Here is an 18,661-nt window from a genome sequence, read left to right on the forward strand (position 1 = left end):
GCTAAGAAAAATGAGATATGACCCAGATTTTAAAGCACAAAAAGATGATAGCATTTTAGACGCTTGGGCAAACACAGGATTGACCGTTTTTGCACAAGTTTTTGATGAAAACATAGTAGTTTCATTTCAAACTCTTGCAGAGAAATATGCTTTACCACAAAAACACTTTTTCAAATATCTACAGGTTAGGAGCTATATTCAACAAAAGGCTGAAAAGGAAACAAATGATGTTTTAATTTTTTTGTTAGAAAATAGAAACAAAAGCAGAAAGGGAGGTGGTCTAGCGAAGGCCTACAAAATAATACAAAGAATGACAAAAATAAAGTACAATGCAAAAGAAAAATGGGAGAATGAATTACTTATAAATATTACAGATAGTTCCTGGAGAGAGTCATGGAAAGATCATTTCAAAACAACTCAGTCAAAATGCTGGAAGGAGTTTGGCTGGAAAATTAACCAAAGATTTTTTATGGTGCCTAAACAATGTGCTCATATCTCAGGAGCTGATATAAATTGTTGGCGAGGATGCGGAGAAGAAGGTACGCATACACATATACTCCTTACATGCTCTTTAATAAAATCATTTTGGGAGGAGGTAAGGCGAGCTATTACATATATTTTTGATCTTAAACAACCTTTAACACCAGTAAACATACTAGGCATCGACTTACCAAATAAGATAAAAAGAATATACTGTAAACTTTTTCATCTTCTAAGACTTACTGCACTAAAGCAAATTACAAGATTATGGAAACAAAGTAAACAACCAGAGGTTCAGCTATGGTATAAAACAATAGAAAGTGTTCTGGAAATGGAAAAAAATATATTAATTTGTAGAAATTGCTCAGAAAAATGGAAGGAAATGTATCCAGACAATATGTGTAATAAAATGCGCTTATATTTTGAAAACAGAATAACAATATAGGCTACCAAAACTTTTATGAAGATGTCCACAAAGTTTATGTATACCCCTACACACCAACTTACTATATCGGCACATACATATTATTCAATACAACACCTACACTACACACACACACACCTACGGGAACGCCACTAAATATTTTCATTTTCTTTTTTAAAAATTTTTTTTCTATGTCATGTCCCCCCCCCCCCCCCCCCCTCTCTCTCTCTCTCTCTCTGCCCCATTTTCTTGTATGCTTATGTGTTTGTCTATGCGTCAACTGTCTAGTGTCATTTGTGTATCTTTGTGAAAAAAAAAAAAAAAAAAAAAAAGTTTATATGGTGGTATGTTGAAATATAATGGAAAATAACTGTAGTCGTGTATGGGCATACACTGTGAACTGGAGGAAGAGAAAGAGGAAAGGGGAGAAAAAAATAAAAATAATTATATATATATTTTGATGATGATGAAATTGTATATGTTGTACAATTCTACCAATAAACAAAGTAAAAAAAAATATATAAAAAATAAGAGCCGTTTCTGGGTTTCTGGAAGCTGTTACAGCCGCCTTCTCCAGAACCTTTGATAGAAAGGACCGCCTGGAGATTGATCTGTACTTATTTAAAGATAAGGAGTCCAGTAAGGCTTTCGAAGCAGCGGATGAACAAACGGCACGTTTAAAACTGCCATAAAAGATTAAACTTTACAGCTGAGGGAAATTCTATTTTATAGGGACAATATCTACATTTCAGGTTTTACTGGGACCGAAACATCAGGACCGGAAACTCTGCAAGAACCAGGCAGGAGCCGAGTTTTGATATTTTCCACTTTATTAATCATTAATTACAGTTTCACAGGAAGTTCAGCGTCAGATTCTTACAACAACGATGATTATTACTGGATTACAGCAGTGAGAAGTCAGTTAAAAATGTCCGTGATTTTAATAAGGATCAGAAACGTTGATATAAATTCATGATTCGGTTGAACTTTGTCTGTGGAACATAAAAAAAACATCTAGTTTCACACATTAAAACATATTTAATGCTAAAAATCAAACAGCATTTATCTGCACTGTAACAAACCACCTCATTAAGATAATTAGTCATTTTCAAGCTAAAATCTGATATTTTTTTCAAACTAGCTTAAAAAAATCAAACCAAAACTAAAAGGAAAAGAACTTCAAACCAAAGAATAAAGTTATGGAAATCTGAGAAGCTCCAAAAACAGTAAAACTTGTTGCACATTCATTCTTCTGGAAGTTAACAGAGAAACTCTTCAGCCTCTAATGTTTCATTTGAAAATAAATCATGAAAACTGATGAACTGCAACATGAAGACATGTGTTTTTAGATTAGACCGGTCTTAGATATAAATATCAGAAATGCTTTGCATGGAAAAATATTCATTATGTAGAAGTCAGGGGAGTTAGAAACTCAGGGAAACGTGTTTGACTGTAAGATTTCAAAATAAAAGCAGCCTTTTTGGGCCTAAAACCTTCATATTTTTTCAGAAAACAGATGCTGGAGGAGGCTGTTCCGCATCATGTTGGTGTTTTATGTTCTTTATGTCGATGCTATCAACATATTCTTAGTATTTTCTATCAGAATGAACCTCCTGCTTCACAGCGTCTCAGCGACTCGAGTCCCCATTTCTGGTTGTAATTGTAAATATCAGTAACAAACTGCAGGAAGAAGCCGGACAATAAAGGCTTGTTGACGGGTTTTTGTGCAGTTTGGACCCAAAGTGACGGTTTATCAGCAGGAACCATCTTTCTGGGATAACAGAGCCAACCAACAGGCCACCGTGCAGCCCTGCTGGCACCAACGTCCCTCAGAAACCAGAAGAAAAGGGAAGTTTATTCAAAACAAAGTCGAGAATTTTTTTCCTTTTTAATCTAATCTATCATAAAACAGAATTATTGTCAAACCAAACAGCTCGAAAACGTCCAATGTAATTCGTAAAGAAGTGAAGCGTAACAACTAGGGCTGTGACTCGATTAAAATTTTTAATCGCGTTAACTACAGGCTTTGAAATTAATTAATCGCATTTTAATCGCATATACTTTATCCTTTAGAAAATTAACATTTTCAACAATATTTCAACAAACACAGAACATATCCCTATTTGGAATCTGAATGTAGCATGCATGAAAACACAGTATATAGAATCTTGGATGTTAAGCTGCGTTGGGCCCCCGTTAGCTTCCACGCTAGCTGCTACATGTTTAGCGTTGAGGTGATATTGAGCCAATTTTTACAATACGCTGCGGTGATACGCGAATTCCTTGTTGCATAATCTGCAAACAACCACGCTCTTGTCGACGCTTCCATCCGTCTGTATTTAAAAATAAAAAAAAATTATAGTGTGCGATTAAAATGCGTTATTTTTTTTAACGCGCTAATATGTGTGTAGTTAATTAATCGAAATTAACGCGCTAAAGTCCCAGCCCTAGTAACAACATGTCTGACACTTTGTGAGCTTTGCGTGAACCTTTGAGGAGGTGCTGATCGGGCAAACTTCTTCCACGTCCTGAATCATTTCATAAAGCAGCTGAACACGTAAAATCTCTCACTTATTATATAACTGCTGTTTGTTCTAAACTACAGTAAACAAACAAACCCGGAGGAATCCATACTTCACATTTCCGTGGGGCTTTGAATGCAGCATGAGACATTTAGGAGGAAGAAACTCATCTTTCAAAGCTTAAAAACATTAACAGTTCTATTTATCTGTGCATATGACACCTGAAAGTATTTTATCTACACTCTTCACTTTTAAATTAATTAATTAATGATTATTTTTAATGGTTTTTTTATTTTTTATTTTTATTTAATTTCATTTAATTTTATTTTTTTTAATGATTTTATTGCCTTCTTGTGATGTTATGTAGCTGTAAAGCACTTTGAATTACCTTGTGTACGAATTGTGCTCTATAAATAAAAGCTTTTAGGGAAATAAAGCTTCAGAATGACCAAACTACGCTCAGAATATATGACTTAGATTTATATAGTTAGAAGGTTTAATGTTAAAGAGCGGGAAACTCTCCATTTATAACAGAAATAAATCTCATCTTCTTAGGGATTTCAGTGTTTCAGAGAGTTTCAGTTTAAATGTGCTCCTCCGTTAACGTTCAGCTCAGTAGTTTTTATATTAATAAGACATACAGAGAGTTTTGTTTGCAAATTAAAGCATAAAAACAGTTTTTTCAGAGCAGAATCCCACACCAGAGGTACAGTGAATGCAGCAAGAGAGCCTGGCAGGTGGACTGAACCATTGTGACGATCAGAAGGGGGTCCAGATCAATCAATCTTTTTTTGTTTACGATTAGAAAATCACTGAAAATCATTTAGTGATAAAGCTCACAATGAAATAATGTTTTTTAATAGTTTTATCCAGACTCAAACTGCCTTTATCTGTTTTATGTAAAGCACTTTGAATTGTTTGTACACGAAATGTGCTATACAAATAAATTTGATTTGATTTGATTTGATTTAGAGAAAAAGACATGAACATATGTTCAGTTTAAAAGTAATTATTGGAAAGGTATTCGCCATTTTAACCGTTAAAAATAGTAAAGAGTCATGTCTGTGTGTCCTGACTCGTGTTTTTAGGTGTTTGTGGACAGATTCTCTCATTTAAATCATGATATTCAGGCACCGAACACTCAAAAAACACACATTGTGCTACATGTTCGACTGTCGGATAAACAGAGAAATTCATCCGATATTTCAGCTGTTTTGAAAGGCTTCACAGAAACTTCCTCTTCCTTAGTTTCATCTATATTCTGATGAACCCCTCCTGATGCAGAGGATTAATTACATTAATTAAAAAACATACAACCTCGCTTCCTTCCCGACTGATTTTCCGTTAGTTTTATCTGAATTTTCTGCTCTTATGATACGCCAACTATCGCCAACTAGGCCTAGCAGTGAAATCATCACAGATTCAATGATTTTGGTTGGATTTTTCTATTTTTTTCTGTGTATACAGGCGTATACTGTTGGGTGAACAGAATGGCATATTGACTGATGTCATAATTTGGGGGAATAATTGATTGCCAATGAAGTAAAGATGAAAATATTGGAAAAAAGTGAAAAAACGCCGGATTTCTTTACATTAAATTGAGCCAAAATCATGTAGAAATGTATTTTAAGAGTTTTAATTTAATTGGATGTTGTGTCCACATGTGTTCTGTGCATCTGGAATGCATTTATTGACAGCTTACCCAACCCACTGAGCAGGGGCGAGGCTAGGGTATTTTTAGTGGTGCCTCGGCACCCCCTGGCCCAGCACATTTTTAAAATATTATATTATACAAAAAACTTGCTCTGCCCCTGCGCAATACTTTGGTGCGACTGGCCAATCTGGCAACCTTGTGTGTCTGGCAACCCTGCTTCAAAACGAGGCTTGTGACCAGTCCACTTATCAAGCACATCTCTTCTGATTGGTTGGCACATTCACACGACTGCTTGCCGCTAGAGTTGTTTACGGCTTGGCATTTTGTTCTGGTCGTAAGCTAGCTGTTCCACACATAGAATTCTACATTTCCCAAAATAAATGTCGAGTTATCTTCAATAATTGTCTCATGCTCTCAGTAATCCCTGACACTACTCAAAGCAAAACTAATACGGCTCCAAAATTTAGAAATCTACTAGTTCGCCTCAATTAGTGAGAAATAATGTGCCTCTGTGAGCACTGGGGGGGCTGGGCCCCCCTAAAGACCAGGTCCTAAAATCGCCCCTGCCACTGAGGATTTGTGGAAAATTGTAATTTTCCAACATTTTCTATCAAAAAATGAAGGCCACATGCACTAAAATGGCCACCATTTTTTTTGGCCATGTTTCCGGCAGAGCAGACCCCCTGATTATTGCTTCTTAGGGTCAAAGTGAACCTTTGTTCCCACAGCCATAAGGCTTTATAACAGTGACTGCTGAGTTCTTCTCAAATTGATTGATTGATTTTTATTTATTTGTTTATTTTGCCATTTAGTCATTTATTATTTTTTAGTTAGTAGTAGAATTATTATTGTTGTTTTATTGTTGTTAATTAAATCATTGTAAATATTTAAAAAAAAATGTTGAGCTACTTGACGAATTTGAATTTCCCCCATTGGAGATTAAATAAAGTATTTTTCTTTTCTATTCTATTCTATTCTATTCTATTCTATTCTATTCTATAAAAAAAAACACAAATAAAACGTATGGCAGAGCATGTCAGGTCCAACCCTTTTTTGAGACTTTGGCCCCCCGGCTATGAGGACGCGGTGAAGCCTTTGGACGGTCACACGCGCAGCAGATCCGGGCGCTTGTAGCAGAGAGGACGGACGGCCTTGCAGCAGTCCTCGTCCCTCCATTCGCAGCCCTTGTTTCGTCTCAGGCTCATAACGACACACTGTCCATCCTCCAGCTCCCCGGGCTCCCCCTGCCCCCAGCCGGTGTGCTGGACCGGAGCATCATCCAGCCAGTACCACTCCCCCGTGTAGGAGCTGCGACGCATGCCGATCCACACCTCCGCCGCGGTGCCATCATCAGCCTGAAGCTGGTCGCACACCTGTTGGTGGAGGGATTTGTTTGGGAAACTGACCAGCTCCAGGCCCTGCTGCTCGCACGTTTTGATGGACTTTTGCCAGCTGCCCGCATCTTCGTGGACTTTCACCACCTCCGGGATCAAGGCGCAACCCCTGAAGTCTGAGAGAGGCAAAGACAAAGAAACTCTGTTTTAAAGCAATACAATGTAACTTCTCAAAAAGCCCACTCTGGAGCTCCCCCTACAGGCTTGGAGGTAATGTACGGTTACACTGTCGTAAATACAACACCCTTTCACTTTCACTTTCACGTTTGTTGACGAACCGGCGAGGAGTCAGAAGGTGCAAGCTATGTCGACCGAGAAGGTAAGAGTAATCAAATGTACCTGGGAGCGTGAGAGGGGTCTATTTGTTTTTGCGGTAGGTGTGCCAGAAAGCAAGTCGAAGTACTTCCGCTCAGCTCCCGGGTGTCAGGACCAGAGAATGGAGGACGCAGATGCAGGAGGTTTAATTCCAAGACTTTTATTTGAGGCAGCAGATCGACCAGTTCCTCGTGAGAGAAGCTAAATGGGCTATGAAATATTACTCTAAGAATATACTTTCCGAAAGTGGAGAAGTATATCTATATAAAAATTATCAAAACTCAAAATCACTCCACTAGCGGAGGAGAAAACAAAAGAATGAAACTTTACTTTTAAACTAAATGTCACTCCTACTGAGGAGGAAAACAAAAAGAGCCTCTCCTAGAAATCGGAGGACATATGCTATGAAAATTTTACAAACAAAAAGGCTATAAGAAAAATTAACTCTGTAACTCTTACAGGTTCTATATTATCAAAACATACTCTGGGAAAAACAAAATCACTCTTACGAGGAAAAATACCACTGGGAACTCGGAAACGGGCTTGGCAAAACGCTAGGATGATGCACTATACGGAGACAGATACAACACACTGGCACAAGACAGGGGGAGACGCAGACTCTTAAGGACGCGGGGTAATGGGGAACAGGTGGAATCACTCATACCACAATCAGACTGGAGCACGAGAGGAAGGGCAAGTGACCTGGAACGAGAGGGAAGTTAATCTTTCAAAATAAAACAGGAAATGACGAAACAAGACATGAAACGAGACAAAAACCCAACTTAACCTCACCACGGTGTGACACCGGGCCGCTCCAGCAAAGTTACATAGCGCAGTTTTTCCAACTCAGACCCCCGAAGGGCATAGGAGACAGGCCAATCGTAATATTAAAACTCATTCTAGCCGCACAATTTTTTTCAAGCTGTTATTTTAAGGTAGAAATGTTACATAGTATTGCTTTAAGTGCCCGGTTGCTTCCTCTGAATTTCAATTCAATTCAATTCATTTTTATTTATATAGCGCCAAATACAACAAATGTCATCTCAAGGCACTTAGATAATAAAGTCCAATTCAAGCCAATTGGAATTAAATTAATTGTAATCATAATTATTCATAAAATAATCAGAATGTGTCAATCAGAATGACAGTAAGACATAAAGCTGCCGCTCTGCTGTGTTTTAACTCTCATTTCATGCACGTACGTTAAAACGAGGGCTGCGCAAGTTAACTCGTTAGTTATTTAACGCCGATAAATATTTTATCGCGCATTAACGCAGGTTTTGTTTCTGAGACGACTCAGAAAAGAGGCTTAATGTTGAAAACACCGGAGTTCCCCTTTAAGTGCTTTTCAATTGATTACCCATAATACAAGTCTGCTGAAGACCGTTATGTCATTTTTATTAGGGTCCTGTTTAAAATACAGATTTTATGGCATTTTCACTATGGCCTCGTTAAGTGCTTTTCAATGCATTTTCCCATCCACAATTTTCCCACTTTTTCCCATTTTGCCGGAATTCCTTTTGACTTATGAGAGCCAAACATCATAGCACACCGATCGAGGTCGATGCGCACGCAGCGGTGAGCTTTTTATGCCGGTCGGACCATCGCTGCAAACCGAAATTCATGACGGAAACGGAAGAATAATAGCCCAGCACAGGAGTAATATGCACCCATAATAAATGTTAGAGCGACCACAGATCAGCATTTGTCTGTGATGGTAAGTTCTACACGGTGAAATTGGTCCCGACCTCGGTGAGTTTGTTGGCTGGTGTCACTGATCGATCCTTCTTCCTCCACGTTCAGGACGAGGCAGGAAGAGTAAACCAGCAGCTTTTAGTTTTTTTGTAAAGTTTTGATGCAGAAAACAGCGTTTTATTCTGATTTTTGTGGGTCTGTTCTTACTTTGTCTGTTGGTTTGGGGGCAAAGCCTCAAAAGTAAGTGTAAATTGACTAAATTCAGTCCTTCTTTTCATGGCGAGCCCCCTGAAAGGCCTCCTCCCTTCCATCAGGGAGGAGCATGCAGGTCTTTCTTCTCTCTGCTGTTGTCTTTTTAGATAAATGTTTGGGACATTAAGGTTTCACTATATTCTACTCAAACAGATGTGATTACACACCCTGTATTTCGCAGACTGAACTCCTTACCTGGGGTTGGACTGATGATCGATGCCGGGTTCCCAAAGAGACTGCCGTTCTTTTTCCCCAGGAAGTAGACGCCCATCTTGGAGGAAGCGTGCCAGATGACAGTCGTGTTCGACCTCAACATGAGGACTGCTGAGACGTACTCCGTCCCCTTCAGATCCCGCCAGTCTGCCCCATTCAGAGGCTCCCTCCCGATGTGAATCCCGTCTTTGGAGTCTTTGTGGACCACGATGACGGCCTGACTAACCAGCTCTGAGACTCTGGCGAGCACATAGCAGCTGGCGAAGCCCGTCCGCGGGATCAGAGCGAGGAGTAAACCCGGACGATAGAGGTAGGCTGCGCCCGACGTCTCAGCCACGGCCGACCCCGGGTTCAGGGCTTCCACTCTGCCGGATCCCGTCTCTGACAGAAGGAGGAGTGTTTTGTCCTCGGCGTCTGCAGTCAGACCCGGAGGGATGGGGAACTGGAGCTTCTGGGCGCTGGCTGGCTGCAGCATGACGTACAGCAGCCCGCAGCTGCAGCTGCGTCTGACAGCACAAGGGTGACCGAAGAGGACCGCCACCGGCTTTTCTGCTTCAACAACCCGCAAAGCCTTCGTCTTCTGCAGCCAGATCTGAGCCACCTGTTTGGGCTGAAGACTGACCTCCTTTCTCTCTGCTCCATCTCCAACGGTCACCGAGTTTTCTTCATTAATGTTGACGATGAGGAGGCTGAACGGACTTCTTTCATTGATATCTGTAGCAGAGACGCTGGCAGTGCCGGCAGCTTCAGAGACGGTGGGTTCTGGAGGGATGAAATACTTCATGCTGAGTTTGTCAGTAGGTATAACCAGAGTTGTCTGCATGCTTTTGCTTCTGGAACTGAAGGCCTGGACAACAACTCTTTTGTTGCTGGTGATATGGAGGGTCTGGTCAGAAAGACTGAAATCTCCATTTGGGTTTTTGAACTTCTTGACTTCAGTTGTTGCATTAAAACTGAGCGTCTGTCCGGCTTGCATGCCTTGGCCCTGTGTTCCTGAGGGTTCGAGTGTTACTGTGGTCCCATTAAATAAGGCGGTGATCCACACCTTGTTTTGGGGTCCAACAGGATGATAGGAGGCGATGTTCTCTGGGAAAACTACAATGAATTCCAGGCCAGTTTTGTTTCCTGTCGTTGAGGATTCTGGAACAGGAAATAAAAGATACTGAAGCAGAGACGGAAAGCCTCACTTCTCTTTATCAGGTTACATTCCTCCGATTATTGTGTGTCGGATTAATCTGGAATCATGTGACATGGAGCACATCTGTGTGTATGGAACACATCTGTGTGTGTGGAACACATCTGTGTATGGAACACATCTGTGTATGGAACACATCTGTGTGTGGAGCACATCTGTGTGTATGGAACACATCTGTGTATGGAACACATCTGTGTGTGGAACACATCTGTGTGTATGGAACACATCTGTGTGTACGGAAACACATCTGTGTGTGTGGAACACATCTGTGTATGGAACACATCTGTGTGTGTGGAACACATCTGTGTGTATGGAACACATCTGTGTGTATGGAATACATCTGTGTGTGCGGAACACATCTGTAAGTATGGAACACATCTGTGTGTGTGGAACACATCTGTGTGTGCGGAACACATCTGTAAGTATGGAACACATCTGTGTGTGTGGAACACATCTGTGTGTGTGGAGCACATCTGTAAGTATGGAACACATCTGTGTGTGTGGAACACATCTGTGTGTGTGGAACACATCTGTGTGTGGAGCACATCTGTGTGTATGGAACACATCTGTGTGTACGGAAACACATCTGTGTGTGTGGAACACATCTGTGTATGGAACACATCTGTGTGTGTGGAACACATCTGTGTATGTGGAACACATCTGTGTGTGCGGAACACATCTGTAAGTATGGAACACATCTGTGTGTATGGAATACATCTGTGTGTGCGGAACACATCTGTAAGTATGGAACACATCTGTGTGTGTGGAACACATCTGTGTGTGCGGAACACATCTGTAAGTATGGAACACATCTGTGTGTATGGAATACATCTGTGTGTACGGAACACATCTGTGTGTGTGGAACACATCTGTAAGTATGGAACACATCTGTGTGTGTGGAACACATCTGTGTGTGTGGAGCACATCTGTAAGTATGGAACACATCTGTGTGTGTGGAACACATCTGTGTGTGTGGAACACATCTGTGTGTGTGGAACACATCTGTGTGTGTGGAACACATCTGTGTGTGAAGCACATCTGTGTGTATGGAACACATCTGTGTGTATGGAACATATCTGTAAGTATGGAACACATCTGTGTGTGAAGCACATCTGTGTGTATGGAACACATCTGTGTGTATGGAACACATCTGTGTGTATGGAACATATCTGTAAGTATGGAACACATCTGTAAGTATGGAACACATCTGTGTGTGTGGAACACATCTGTGTGTGAAGCACATCTGTGTGTATGGAACATATCTGTGTATGGAACACATCTGTGTGTGTGGAACACATCTGTGTGTATGGAACACATCTGTGTGTATGGAACATATCTGTGTGTGAAGCACATCTGTGTGTATGGAACATATCTGTGTATGGAACACATCTGTGTGTGTGGAACACATCTGTGTGTATGGAACACATCTGTGTGTGTGGAACACATCTGTGTGTATGGAACATATCTGTGTGTGTGGAACACATCTGTGTGTATGGAACATATCTGTGTGTGAAGCACATCTGTGTGTATGGAACATATCTGTGTATGGAACACATCTGTGTGTGTGGAACACATCTGTGTGTATGGAACACATCTGTGTGTATGGAACACATCTGTGTGTATGGAACACATCTGTGTGTGTGGAACACATCTGTGTGTATGGAACACATCTGTGTGTGTGGAACACATCTGTGTCTGTGGAACACATCTGTGTGTATGGAACACATCTGTGTGTATGGAGCACATCTGTGTCTATGGAATACATCTGTGTGTGTGGAACACATCTGTGTATGGAACACATCTGTGTGTATGGAGCACATCTGTGTCTATGGAACACATCTGTAAGTATGGAACACATCTGTAAGTATGGAACACATCTGTGTGTATGGAACATATCTGTGTGTGAAGCACATCTGTGTGTATGGAACATATCTGTGTATGGAACACATCTGTGTGTATGGAACACATCTGTAAGTATGGAACACATCTGTGTGTATGGAACACATCTGTGTGTGTGGAACACATCTGTGTGTATGGAACACATCTGTGTGTATGGAGCACATCTGTGTCTATGGAATACATCTGTGTGTGTGGAACACATCTGTGTATGGAACACATCTGTGTGTATGGAGCACATCTGTGTCTATGGAACACATCTGTGTGTATGGAGCACATCTGTGTGCATGGTACACATCTGTGTGTATGGAGCACATCTGTGTGTATGGAGCACATCTGTGTGCATGGAACACATCTGTGTGTATGGAGCACATCTGTGTATGGAACACATCTGTGTGTGTGGAACAAATCTGTGTATGGAGCACATCTGTGTGTGTGGAACAAATCTGTGTATGGAACACATCTGTGTGTATGGAACACATCTGTGTGTATGGAACACATCTGTGTGTATGGAACACATCTGTGTGTATGGAACACATCTGTGTGTATGGAACACATCTGTGTGTGTGGAACACATCTGTGTGTGTGGAACACATCTGTTTGTACGGAAACACATCTGTGTGTATGGAACACATCTGTGTGTATGGAACACATCTGTGTGTGTGGAACACATCTGTGTGTGTGGAACACATCTGTGTGTATGGAACACATCTGTGTGTGTGGAACACATCTGTGTGTATGGAACACATCTGTGTGTGTGGAACACATCTGTGTGTATGGAACATATCTGTGTATGGAGCACATCTGTGTGTATGGAGCACATCTGTGTGTATGGAGCACATCTGTGTGTATGGAGCACATCTGTGTGTATGGAGCACATCTGTGTGTATGGAACACATCTGTGTATGAAAAGAAGCACAGATTTGGTTTGTTGAGCTTACCTGCGATCAGAGCCGCCAGGAGGAAGAGGAGGAAGGGCGCCCCGGGCCTCATGGTTCTGGGAAAACACAGAATCAGCCGTCAAAAACATCACTTTTATTATTATTAATCATCTCATTCATCATCTAAGACGGAACTCAGTGTAGAATTTTATCAACTTCATCATTTATTCTGTTTATTTAAAATTATTTTCCGTGGAATCTCATGATTTTTTTTAATTAAGTTAAAATCAAATAAATCAAATCAAATTGAGTTAAATATAGTTTCAATTAACACAGTTGAGTTTGATGTAATCAATTCAATTTACCTACAATTTAATATGATCTAAATTCAACATAATTATGATTTAATTCATCTAATTATCTGTAGAAGGTGGAATCTAATACATTTGATTAAATTAAATGTAATCATTTCAATAAACTTAATTCAATTTAAGTAAATAACTTACAGATTTATTTTTTATTTAACTTAAAATAACAAAAATAAAGTAAATAATTAATCAAATAAATTGAATTAATCTTTATTCAGGTATCTAATTAATCCAGGTTTTAAAAGCACTTTTAAATCCAGGTTAAAAACATTTCTCTTTTGGTGTGCGTATGGTTGAGTTTATATTTTTCTTTTTCCCCTCTTCTTTGATTGCTTTTAACTGTGTTTTTAATTTTTATTCTATTTTTTTTTCTTTTAAATGCCTTGTCTTTATGTAAAGCACATTGAGTTGCCTGTGGTATGAAATGCGTTTAAAAAAAAAAGATGCCTTGCGTTGCCTTGCCTAATAAATGTAATTTAATCCAATTTTTGTAATTGACTCTGTTCAGAGTTAATCAATTCAGGCTAATTTAACAATATTAATCAAATGTGTGTTCATTATTCTATTTAATCAAATTTATTTTATAGTGATATATCTATGTCTATATCAACATTTTTAATGTAATTTGATTTTATGGGATAAAATTCATTAAAGTGAATTTAAAAAAAAGTCAAATTTCTGTGAATTTTAGCACAAAATATAAAAAACTGTTTGAGTGAAAAACATTAATAACACTAAAAAAAACACAAATCTTTGTGATATAATGGTGGAAATGAATAAAGAGGTTTAAAGTTTAGATTTTTAGATTTTCACACATAATTTAATAGTTTAAAACAGAGAGGGAAGAAATGAGTCTTACCTGTTTCTCAGGTGGGCAGCAGCTGGCTGACTGTTTCCCTGCTTCTTCTCTCCTTATGAAAACAGCACATTTGTCAGTCAAACTCAGGCAGATTTGGAAGACATTTGCATGAGAAAAGGGTTTGTGAAGGAGTGCTGGGATGAGTCACGTTGCAGCTCTGAGTGTTCCTGGTTGGAACAAGAAAAATCTATTAAACTGCGGCTTTGATTTTAGTTTAATTCATCACATGCAGAAGTTATTTAATATCTGTAACAGGTAAACAAATTAAAAATGTTTAAACATCAAAAAGAGGGCGAAGGATGAGGAGTTATTGAGGACTGTTCAAAAACAGTCGAAAAAGAAGATAACAAAAAGCTGGAAAACAAGTTCAAGCAGAACACTAGAGGAAGGTACTTAACCCTTTCTGTTGTCTTGCAGGTCAAAAGTGAGCCACCACCATGTTTAGCTGTAGAAAAAATACCTTAAAATATCTTTTTCCAACTTGAAATGTTATGACTTTTCCTAAAGGGACCCCATCATTAGAAAAAGTCAGACTTTATTTTTGTTTATGTTTCCATGTGGGCTGTACACCACTAGGGTACAAAGATTGTCTTATGGGTCATTTTTGAGCCGTGAATTATAAAAACATTTAAACACCAGAAAAAAGTTCACTGTTTTTTTCCCTTTCAATATAATTAATTCAGAAGTAATTACTTTTTTTTTAAAGTAGTAACTGTTTTTTAATTGTTTTTTAAACTGTTTTTTTAACTGTTTTTTCAATATAATTAATTCAGAAGTAATTACTTCACATTTATATAATAGCAATAATAAACCTTTATTATGTAAAAGAAAACTGAGAAAACAAGAAAACTGTTGGTCCAAATGACAGTAGGTTTGTGGCAAAAAAAAAAAAAAAGTGTAATTATGAAAACTGGTGATTGTCTTTTTGTATTGTGTAACAAAAAATACATGATAAAAAATGGATTGACTTTGACCCAAACGCAAGGACTCTCTCAGGCGGTATGTGATGGTAAATAAAGTTTATTAGACAAAGCTGGTGTGAAGAGTCTCTGTTCGGGGGCTGCTGGTGATGAGGTCGGGGTTATTCGGGTTCTGCAGTGGGAAGTGGAAAAGGTGAGCTCCAGAATGTTTTTGCCAGGAAGATTTTGAGAATGGACAACTTACAGGTGGTGAGCGGAAGCTAGGAATATATAGGAACTTTCAGGTTTCAGGTGAGTTCCAGAGAGAGTTTGCAAAGCTGCATCTGAACGCCAGCTGAGGAAAACATTTGAGTTTTTTATCCATTCGTTTCTTTATATTTTCTTGTATTTCAATTGTTTCTGTGGTGCAAACTAAAGGCTGAATCATGGAAACTCAGGGCTGATTTCACACTTCCCTCAGCACCAAAAGCAGATTTGATAACGAACTACAACTAAAACGGCTAAAAAAAAAATATAATAATAATATATAATAATAATAATAATAATAATAATAATAATAATCATGATAATAATAATGATAATAATAATAATATTTATTTATAATAATAATAATAAATAAATAAAAACCAATAAATAAATAAACGGCTAATTTCTTTGTCTCTGTGGGAGTTTCTCTTCAGACCCTGTTGCATATTAAAGTTTTTCCCATTTATTTTCCCTGATAAATGTGATGACCTCTCCCACTCTTTTCCTTCTCAGCCTCCTGTTCATGACTGGTTGCTTTGCCGATGGTTTATCCGTTGAAGGCGGGACTCGTGGGGTGTTTTGATGTTTGACAGTGACGCTGCAGTTGTTGAAGCAGCAGGAAAAGCTGCTGAAGGCGTCCCGGCTGCTCCTTCTGGCTGCTTTGTTTCCTGAGCTCATTTGGTTTAACTTTGACAGTCAAATCAGTTTGAGCATCACTCCCTCTGAGCTGCTCCTGCTGAATCTCTTGTTTTTCTGTTCATTTGCATTTACCATTTAGTTTTATTTCAGCTGTTTGAACTGTTGTTAGACTTTAGTATAATCATATTTACCTTGGACTGAAGCCTTTGATCTGATCATTATTTGTGTTTCATTTTGAGTTAATATTCCCTGTTTGCTTTTATTTGACTTAGCCATTTGTAGTTTCCGTGATGTCCACCAGATGGTGCTGTTTCCACTGTTTATCAAACCCTGAGGGATGAATTCACCAGACATGGAATCCTGTGGATGAGGGAGGAGCCCCTCCATCCAGGGGGAGGAGCTCCTCCATCCAGGGAGAGGAGCCCCTCCATCCAGGGGGAGGAGCTCCTCCATCCAGGGGGAGGAGCTCCATCATCCTGAGGGAGGAGCTCCTCCATCTAGGGGGAGGAGTTCCACCATCCAGGGGGAGGAGCTCCATCATCCTGAGGGAGGAGCTCCTCCATCCTGAGGGAGGAGTTCCACCATCCAGGGGGAGGAGCTCTACCATCCAGGGGGAGGAGCTCTACCATCCAGGGAGAGGAGCCACACCATCCAGGGGGAGGAGCTCCATCATCCTGAGGGAGGAGCTCCTCCATCCAGGGGGAGGAGCTCCATCATCCTGAGGGAGAAGCTCCTCCATCCAGGGGGAGGAGCTCCACCATCCAGGGGGAGGAGTTCCACCATCCAGGGGGAGGAGTTCCACCATCTAGGGAGAGGAGCTCCATCATCCTGAGGGAGGAGCTCCACCATCCAGGGGGAGGAGCTCCTCCATCCAGGGGGAGGAGCTCCTCCATCCAGGGGGAGAAGCTCCTCCATCCAGGGGGAGGAGCTCTACCATCCAGGGGGAGGAGTTCCACCATCCAGGGGGAGGAGCCACACCATCCAGGGGGAGGAGCTCCACCATCCAGGGAGAGGAGCTCCATCATCCTGAGGGAGGAGCTCCTCCATCCAGGGGGAGGAGCTCCACCATCCAGGGGGAGGAGCCACACCATCCAGGGGGAGGAACCCCACCATCCAGGGGGAAGAGTTGTTGAAGCAGCAGGAAAAGCTGCTGAAGGCGTCCCGGCTGCTCCTTCTGGCTGCTTTGTTTCCTGAGCTCATCTGGTTTAACTTTGACAGTCAAATCAGTTTGAGCATCACTCCCTCTGAGCTGCTCCTGCTGAATCTCTTGTTTTTCTGTTCATTTGCATTTACCATTTAGTTTTATTTCAGCTGTTTGAACTGTTGTTAGACTTTAGTATAATCATATTTACCTTGGACTGAAGCCTTTGATCTGATCATTATTTGTGTTTCATTTTGAGTTAATATTCCCTGTTTGCTTTTATTTGACTTAGCCATTTGTAGTTTCCGTGATGTCCACCAGATGGTGCTGTTTCCACTGTTTATCAAACCCTGAGGGATGAATCCACCAGACATGGAATCCTGTGGATGAGGGAGGAGCCCCTCCATCCAGGGGGAGGAGCTCCATCATCCTGAGGGAGGAGCTCCTCCATCTAGGGGGAGGAGCTCCTCCATCCAGGGGGAGGAGCTCCATCATCCAGGGGAAGGAGCTCCATCATCCTGAGGGAGAAGCTCCTCCATCCAGGGGGAGGAGCTCTACCATCCAGGGGGAGGAGTTCCACCATCCAGGGGGAGGAGTTCCACCATCTAGGGAGAGGAGCTCCATCATCCTGAGGGAGGAGCTCCTCCATCCAGGGGGAGGAGCTCCACCATCCAGGGGGGGAGCTCCATCATCCTGAGGGAGGAGCTCCTCCATCCAGGGGGAGTAGCTCCACCATCCAGGGGGAGGAGCCACACCATCCAGGGGGAGGAACCCCACCATCCAGGGGGAGGAGCCACACCATCCAGGGGGAGGAACCCCACCATCCAGGGGGAGGAGTTTCACCATCCAGGGGGAGGAACCCCACCATCCAGGGGGAGGAGCCACACCATCCAGGGGGAGGAACCCCACCATCCAGGGGGAGGAGTTCCACCATCCAGGGGGAGGAGCCACGCCATCCAGGGGGAGGAGCCACACCATCCAGGGGGAGGAACACCACCATCCAGGGGGAGGAGTTTCACCATCCAGGGGGAGGAGCCACACCATCCAGGGGGAGGAGCCACACCATCCAGGGGGAGGAGCTCCTCCATCCAGGGGGAGGAGCCACACCATCCAGAGGTAGGAGCTCCACCATCCAGGGGGAGGAACCCCACCATCCAGGGGGAGGAGCCACACCATCCAGGGGGAGGAACCCACCATCCAGGGGGAGGAGCCACACCATCCAGGGGGGGGAGCCACACCATCCAGGGGGAGGAGCTCCTCCATCCAGGGGGAGGAGCCACACCATCCAGGGGGAGGAGCTCCACCATCCAGGGGGAGGAGCCACACCATCCAGGGGGAGGAGCCACACCATCCAGGGGGAGGAGCTCCTCCATCCAGGGGAAGGAGCTCCACCATCCTGAGGGAGGAGCTCCACCATCCAGGGGGAGGAGCCACACCATCCAGGGGGAGGAGCTCCACCATCCAGGGGGAGGAACCCCACCATCCAGGGGGAGGAGCCACACCATCCAGGGGGAGGAACCCACCATCCAGGGGGAGGAGCCACACCATCCAGGGGGAGGAGCTCCTC

At 41.8% G+C, this 18,661-nt stretch overlaps 1 protein-coding gene across 1 annotated transcript; it reads right to left on the reverse strand.

Moving 5' to 3' along the window:
- Positions 1-2,642: 2,642 nt before the first annotated feature.
- LOC142380488 (uncharacterized) lies at positions 2,643-13,033 on the reverse strand. The gene is made up of 3 exons (XM_075466380.1): positions 12,982-13,033; positions 8,932-10,089; positions 2,643-6,590 (listed from the first exon to the last, which is right to left on the reverse strand). Exons 1-3 carry the CDS (start codon positions 13,031-13,033, stop codon positions 6,184-6,186), a joined length of 1,617 nt encoding a protein of 538 aa, XP_075322495.1. The 3' UTR covers positions 2,643-6,183.
- Between the last annotated feature and the right edge of the window lie 5,628 nt (positions 13,034-18,661).

The sequence above is a fragment of the Odontesthes bonariensis genome, chromosome 5, assembly GCF_027942865.1.
Source record: "Odontesthes bonariensis isolate fOdoBon6 chromosome 5, fOdoBon6.hap1, whole genome shotgun sequence".
Taxonomy (NCBI): Eukaryota; Metazoa; Chordata; class Actinopteri; order Atheriniformes; family Atherinopsidae; genus Odontesthes; species Odontesthes bonariensis.

What these genes read in the sequence shown, in the direction of transcription:
- LOC142380488 (XM_075466380.1), bottom strand. Translation starts at nt 13,033, where the DNA reads ATGAGGCCCGGGGCGCCCTTCCTCCTCTTCCTCCTGGCGGCTCTGATC. An exon ending in CCTGGCGGCTCTGATCGCAG is followed by an intron (nt 10,090 to 12,981) that starts GTAAGCTCAACA and finishes TTCCTGTTCCAG; the next exon opens with AATCCTCAACGACAGGAAAC. An exon ending in GATCATCAGTCCAACCCCAG is followed by an intron (nt 6,591 to 8,931) that starts GTAAGGAGTTCA and finishes TGCCTCTCTCAG; the next exon opens with ACTTCAGGGGTTGCGCCTTG.